We start from the raw sequence: 7,276 nt of genomic DNA, 5'->3' as shown, positions 1-7,276 counted from the left end.
TAACACTTGAGAGTGTCAAATACCACCAGGGCACCAAGGACTGTAAGTCCAGCTCAAAGGCGTTGTGTTCACGCCTGAGACTATTTCTTCCAGCCTCTCCCTCTCCTGCTGGCCCTCGGTCCCTTGCTCTAGTTCCCCTCCCTGTCACGGGTCCATGCTGTACACCCAAGGATGGCAGAGATGAAGCCTGGGCTGACAGGTACTGGAACTGATCTCTTCCTTGATTCTTCCTCCACTTCACTATATGTTTTTTTAAAGATACTTGCAAAATGTAATATAGTTTTCATGCACATGAGTATACTTTAAATAATCATTCTGGCCAAGAAAGGACTTTAAATACTCTAAGACAAGCAAATGATTGTTGGTATATAATTATACTTTTTTTTTGTAAGTATGAAAAATTTGTTTTCAATGAGCACCTCATTCCAAGAGCTCCACTGAAATGTTTCTTTTAGTTTAAACCAACTAATACTTTGTAACAAAAGTCTTTCTCTAAATAGCTACTGAAATACAAACATGGAGGACCAGTTTAAATGGCTCTAAATTGAACACAAGTATCTTTTGCATGGATAAACTACTAACAGCAATAGATAAAAACTACAGCAAAGTTATTTCACTAATTCAATATTTTATTTGGTGTCAAGGCATATAACTTTGAGTTATGTCATTTCATTAGTAATTTGAGAAGAAACTCTAGAAAATATCAATTGTGCCACTAGAAGAGGGAGTTAACTTATTTATTGAAGCATTTATAGTTATTCTTTTTTATATCTACTTAGGTACAAAACTTTTGTAAGAAAGATAACACTTTTATTGCATTATATAAGTTCATATTTACAGGAGTCATAATGCAAACTCATAAGCATAAATATACATGATGCAACCATTAAAAGTTTTGAAACTGAAAACTAGAGTTTAACAGGCAAAATACTTAATATGGCTTTTAAGAAAAGTAACTATTTAGAAATGATTTGTTATTGCCCCATTCTAGTAGTTTCTCATCAAGTGAACATAAAATTATGATCTCTTTAAAATGATACATGTTATCTAAGCCAATGCTGTACACATTTTTAATGTAGTATGCAATGATGCATAGCTTTCTTAAATGTACATATGTACATATGTATAGATATACAGTACACAGACAGTTGTTTTAATACCCTGAACATCTTGAGTAAAACTATTATGACTTTTCTATTATAAAACTACTTGAAAAGTGGGTATAACTTCTTGGTATTGCAGTTCAATTTGACAGAATTGAAAAAAAAGAAGTTGGTTATAAATACATTCTTTACAAAAAATTGAATAGTGGTCCCGCACTCATACTTTATATTGCAGTGAAAACATTTGATTCATTTAAAGGTATTTACATCTTGCTGTCCTTGGTTTCTGTGTGAAATATACAGAAGAATGAGAATACTGTAGGCAGGCCTATTTGTTAGATTTTTCTACTTGTTCATTTTTGCGTAGGTTCCAAATCTCTTGAGTTGTTGTTTATTTCTATTTGCCTTGTATTACTGCTGCTGCTGCTTCTTTTGGTGTTCTGGGAACACTGGGTGGCTTTACTTCTAGGAACAGGAAGAAAAGATTTAACTCTTGAAACACCCAACTCAGTCTTTGATTTACTGTTGCTGCATTCGGTCGTTTGATGGCTGCTGAGAGGACTGACCTCCTGTAAGGAAAGAAAACAGAAGAGCTTAATTTGACACTGTTCCCAACTTCTGTGATCGGCACTAACCTCCTCCTCTCTGTCCCTGTACAAGTATGTATGAGTTTCTCCCTCAACATAGGTTCTCATGGGGGGAAAAAAACACAGGGGAGGAGAGAAGTTGAATGCTTAATGTCCTATAGACTCACTGTCTGATCTCCCTTAGGTCCTCTGTGGTATGCCAGATACAGGAGTCAGTGGAACTAGTGCCTGAGTCTGGAGTCTCCTCGTCAACAGAAGTTGTATGAAGTCTTAGGCCTGAGGAAGTCCAACTGGACTACTCCAACCATTTGTAAGCAGTTCTACAATGCAACATTTTTACCTTGAGTGTGTCACTGAATTTTTCTGCCTTTAGATCTAACTGGACTATTACTCACATATTCTGAATGTTTATCAGACAAGCACTGTTCTCGGCCTACAGTGGAGAATATAAAAGGGCACCATCCTTGTGCTAATGGAGCTTCTGCTGTATTGAATTGTTTCCTGGTGATGAGTCTGTAACTAAGGGAGCTCAAGATCTTTAATTTTTGGAAACTGCATGCTAGCATTCTTCTAGTACTTCTGAACTCTTCTGATCACCTGGTCCAGGTCTCTTTTTGCCCATGAGGAAACACAGTTGGACAGGTAAGTGTGACTCATGATGCTGCGGTAAGACCTTTTACTCACAGTGTTTTCACTGATCATGAGTTCACTTGGGCAGGTCCCCCTTCATGTTTACCAATCAGCAGAACTGAACTCAAGTGAGTGGTGAAGTGGGAAAGGAGGAAGGGTGAACATGGACATAATTTGGAAAGAAATGGGATAGAAAATGTGAATGATGGATCAAAAGGTATGTGCTACAGAACAGGTCTAAGCCCTGATTGCACATGAGAGTCCCCAAGGAGTTTTTCAGAACTCCAATGTCCAGGTTGTACCTTAGACCAATTACTTCAGAACCTCTAGGGCATGTGGTCCGGGTACAAGAGATTAAAAAACAAATCCTCAAATAGTTTTCATGATGCAACCAAAATGGGAATTTCTGCTTTAGCGGACTGCATTTTCATCTCTATAAGAAGAAAACATTATTATATATTCTATGGATGATTTAAATATGTATTTATGTAAATATGGGCTTTTCTGTTTAAGAATGCTGGCTGACAGGCTGCCTGATTAACAGGCCCCTCTCTGACCACATAGGAGAAAGTGATTTCAGCTAACACAGAGAGCTTTTCCTCCTAAAGGGAATTACTTGCTGATAACAGAAGAAACTGGGCATCTAACCAAGTTTGCTCACTGCCTTTTTCAGGATAGAAAAGGCATGAGCTTGAAAGGGATCAGGACTCTGGCAAATGCCAAATGAGTACTACTTCGCCCTCTGGTGGCAGGTTCTAAGAAAACAACCAATCACCAGGGAATAGTCTTAGACTGCTCAGTGGGAAAAGAAATAGAAGGCAGGCCCAAGGAATGTGTTCTGCGCCATAGTTCAGGGACCCCAGGTGTCACCTCCTCAGTCATTCTTATCTGCTCCCAACTATGTTTTTACTGTGCTTCTAAGCCATTCCGAATTGGGGTGGTGGGGGGTGGGAAGGGATGGCGGAGACAAGCAAATACTATATAGAGTAAGCCAGACAGGTCATGCTCTTCTTTGTAGATCGTCATGTTGTATATTTTTATAGACCCCAGCCTTGTTAGTATTTCCCCCAATACACACAGCTTCACAGGAAACTAGTCAGGACTGAAACCTCCTGAAGCCGTGAGAGAGCAGGGGATGGGAGCCCAGGGCTGTCCGGTGATCAGAGGAGTATTAACAATGGGATAGTCTCACCACGCTCACCATTTAATCCTGCTCTTTGCACTCCCTCTCCCCACAGGTCTGTGTCAGCTGCCACGTGAGGGGACGTGAACCACAATGGACAGAGCTTGGTGAGCAAACCACACACTATTAAATACATCTTACAAAATGGACCTCCTCATAAAAGCACTACTGGGTAAGAAGTATTTTTATTGTTTCCATTCACTCAGTAGTACCATACTGGGACATCTCATCTCTCGGCATTTATTAACCAATCATAAAAGTTATTTCAAGAGGGTAAGGAACTCTATGGGAATCCTGGCTCTTCTATTGAACATTCTGATTTGTTTGCAAAGGACATTCTGTCTCTGAAACATGCATGGTATGGAAGTTCAAGTAAATCATATATGTGTACATTTTTCTGTTAGCACTTTGCTATAATTAACTCCAGTTTTCCAAAATGGTGCTCAAAAGAAATTCAGTGTTCCATTTTAAAAATACAGCAAAGAGGAGAGATGTTACATTAATTCTAGGTTTGGCATAAAATAGAAGGGGGGGAAAAGTAATGCTTTTCTATGTGATTCCTTCAAGCTATTAGCCAAACAGTACTTTTTTCTAACCTTGATTAACTAGTGAACAATTACACCTTTATCCTGATTATATCCCTGCTATAGTGTAAAAGAAACTTTGTAATGCACATTGAAAGATTTGTAAAGTCAATTTCACAACAATCCTTCTTTGTCCCATTTTGGAGGGAAAAGGGACACTTACCTTTTGTGACACTGGCATTCTTGGATTATTAACAGTTGCTGAAAACACAGGATTGTTTCCTGAACTATCAAACCTCCTTAAATCATCCCTGGAATCAGCAATCTGGAAAATACACAAGTCATGTTTTCACAGGTAAACTGTGACATACGCAAGGTAAGATGTAAAGTCACTGTGGAAAACCCACAGGTCCTAAAATGCTCACATAAGGACTTTAAGCTTTCATGTGAAACTAACAGCAAATGCATGAGACATAGTTTCTAAGGGAAAAAAAGAGGCTTTTAAAATCAAAAGAAGACAACCAGATAAGCCCTATTTAAAAAAAAAAAACAAAAAACTTGGCACAAAATGAAAGGATATAATGTTTGCAAGATTTTTCATTGTAACCTTATTTTTCCAGGGTTAACTATTTTGACTCACTCCCAGCAAGATTAAATAAGCTAGTGAGTTCTTTATCCCAAGTAGACTGTCCAAATACAACAGGTGAGTTTTTGGGTAGAACCTGCACAAGATATAACTACCCTCTTTTGCTCCCTTTCAAGCAAAAGGCATTTATCAAGGAAGCCTGGTAAAATTTGCTGCAGGTATCAGAGTGCAAAAACAGGTTGAACTTGATGCTGTTAATGCTTCAAGATTTTGGGTCACTGATTTCCATCTTTGGATCTCAAATTTCACAGTTTAAACAAATTACACAGGTCACTTATTTTTTAAGTAAAGTTGTTCCTCTCTGCAGAATGCAAGTCTGCTGTCATGCGCTTACTGATTGGTGACAGCCCAAGTTAGGAATACGGAAAGGAAATGGTGGTATTGGTTTAATTTGTGGTAACACATGCAACTTTCACTTTGGGTTTTTCAGAGAAGCCGTGCTAAATAGAGCTCCCTTGTATAAGCGGGTTTTTTTTTTTGAAGGAAGGACTTTTCTAAGCAAGGTAATGGAAGTTTTGATTTGGAGCATTAATCATACTATTCGATAAGGGATTTTTCTCAGGGAAAGAGCTATGATGTGGCTCCAAGAAGTCTGTCTGCTGCTGGGCGAGCCACTCAATGCCCTGCCCACTGTGTCCTGCTTACCTTGCTTATATCAGATTCAGATTTGCTAGCGCACATGCTCTGAAGTTCCTTGACAAGATCTGCTTCATCATCCGAACCCAGAGAGAGTCTTTGATCCAGATCCAATGTCAATGACAGATCATTCTCTAAAGACCTACCACAGAGTTCAGAAAAGAGTTTTTCAAACCCAGAGCAACCATCCAACTTCCAATATGGAAACCTAGACCCCACACCTTTCTGGGGGATTTGTGGAGGAAAAAAGTTTTTAACATCCTTTAAAGGCATCCATAAATGTCACTTTATACAACAACCCATTCCCATCTGATTTTGCTAACTCCCAGTCAGAATTCTCAATAGGATAAAATTTTATTACACAAAGAAGTCCACTTTGACTTACAACATTCCAGTCTTCTTACTCTTCCCTTTCCTTCTCTGTCCCCAAGGATGACACTAAACACGCTGGTGTACGGGGCAGTGTGACAATGGCGTAAATGTGAATTTATCACTTTTTATTAGCAACGTGACCATGGGTCGAGTTTTTTTTTGTACTCAACACCTCAGTTCATGGGTTCCCTTCTATCAAATGCCTTATGCTACATCATAGAGTTATTACAAATACTATATAGGCTGCTGAATACAACAAATCTAACAGTGGGCCTGGCACAAACAAGCATGTGACACAGATTCATTGACCCCTACCCCTCTTGTAACTCTATGATAAATCTTTATTTCAGTTTACAGATTTGGAAGCATAGTCGACAATTCCCTAGGAGCAGCATGAGAAAAAGTCAGTCATGTTATATTTCTGTAAGTCTATCATTAAAATCATTAGTCCTCTAAAGCCTGTTTACTGCTGCTAAGTCGCTTCAGTCGTGTCCGACTCTGTGCGACCCCATAGATGGCAGCCCACCAGGCTCCCCCGTCCCTGGGATTCTCCAGGCAAGAACACTGGAGTGGGTTGCCATTTCTTTCTCCAATGCATGAAAGTGAAGTCGCTCAGTCATGTCCGACTCTTAGCGACCCCACCAGGCTCCTCCGTCCATGGGATTTTCCAGGCAAGAGTACTGGAGTGGGGTGCCATTGCTTTCTCCAAAGCCTATTTAAAAGTTCACAAATACAGGATTTTACCATATCTTTGTGAACTGTATTGATAATAACTATCAAATTTGATACAAAATGAAGTCAGTGACATTTCTAATCTTTCAAACTAAAAGCAAAATAGCCTTTATATTTTTTTAGATTTCATTCATTTGATTTCAGCTTAATACTAGCATTTGAATTACCTCTACTGCTTTTTAAAAAATTATATTAACAGCATAACAGTTGCACAGACTAATGCTTCCCAGGGGGCGTTAGTGGTAAAGAATCCACTTGCCAATGCAGGAGACATAAAAGATGAGGGTTCGATTGCTGGGTCTGGAAGATCCCCTGAGGGCAGGGCAACCCACTCCAATATTCTTGTCTGGAGAATCCTAGGGAGAGAGGAGCCTGGTGGGCTACAGTCCATGAGGTCTCAATGACTGAGATGACTTTGCACACACACACAATGAGAATGTGTACTGTTTTTTTATGAGTTAAATCTGCAAGGGAGACTTACTTTTGGTTTGACAGCGAAGCATTCCTGTTACAATTCAGCTGTAATATAGTGTTACTTTTGATACCTGTTTAAAGAAAAAAAATGTAGTCATTTCCATAGAATGTCCCTGTGCATCTTGAACTCTGTATTTAAAAGAAATAGTCTCTAGACTCTGATGTATTTTCTTACTGTTTTTGGACTAAATCCATCTCTTGAGGCTCTGTGGAAGACTAGGGAATGAGCAACGACCTCATGTATATTAATGACTAAAATCGGTACAACTCACACCACCTGAGGCTCAATTCGGGACTCCTCAGCTCCACTTTCATCAGTGGATCCTATTCTAACCAGGCAAGTTCCCAGAGCCTTAGGCCTTTGTTCTCCAAGTGCCTAAAAGAGGGTT

General features: G+C 39.3%; 1 protein-coding gene across 2 annotated transcripts in view; it reads right to left on the bottom strand.

Moving 5' to 3' along the window:
* Nucleotides 1–619: 619 nt before the first annotated feature.
* CTTNBP2 (cortactin binding protein 2) overlaps nucleotides 620–7,276 on the bottom strand; it is a 163,046-nt gene continuing 156,389 nt past the window's right edge. For both annotated transcript variants that reach the window (XM_065938735.1, XM_065938736.1), the window contains 4 exons: nucleotides 6,895–6,958; nucleotides 5,319–5,451; nucleotides 4,251–4,352; nucleotides 620–1,672 (listed from right to left, as the gene is read on the bottom strand). In XM_065938735.1, the coding sequence (XP_065794807.1) occupies nucleotides 1,457–1,672; nucleotides 4,251–4,352; nucleotides 5,319–5,451; nucleotides 6,895–6,958 (515 nt within the window). In that variant the 3' untranslated portion in view covers nucleotides 620–1,456. The remainder of the gene's footprint in view (nucleotides 1,673–4,250; nucleotides 4,353–5,318; nucleotides 5,452–6,894; nucleotides 6,959–7,276) is intronic.

The sequence above is a fragment of the Muntiacus reevesi genome, chromosome 6, assembly GCF_963930625.1.
Source record: "Muntiacus reevesi chromosome 6, mMunRee1.1, whole genome shotgun sequence".
Classification (NCBI taxonomy): Eukaryota; Metazoa; Chordata; class Mammalia; order Artiodactyla; family Cervidae; genus Muntiacus; species Muntiacus reevesi.
The sequence above is the reverse complement of the archived record's forward strand: the minus strand, read 5'-3'. Positions and strand labels throughout refer to the sequence as shown.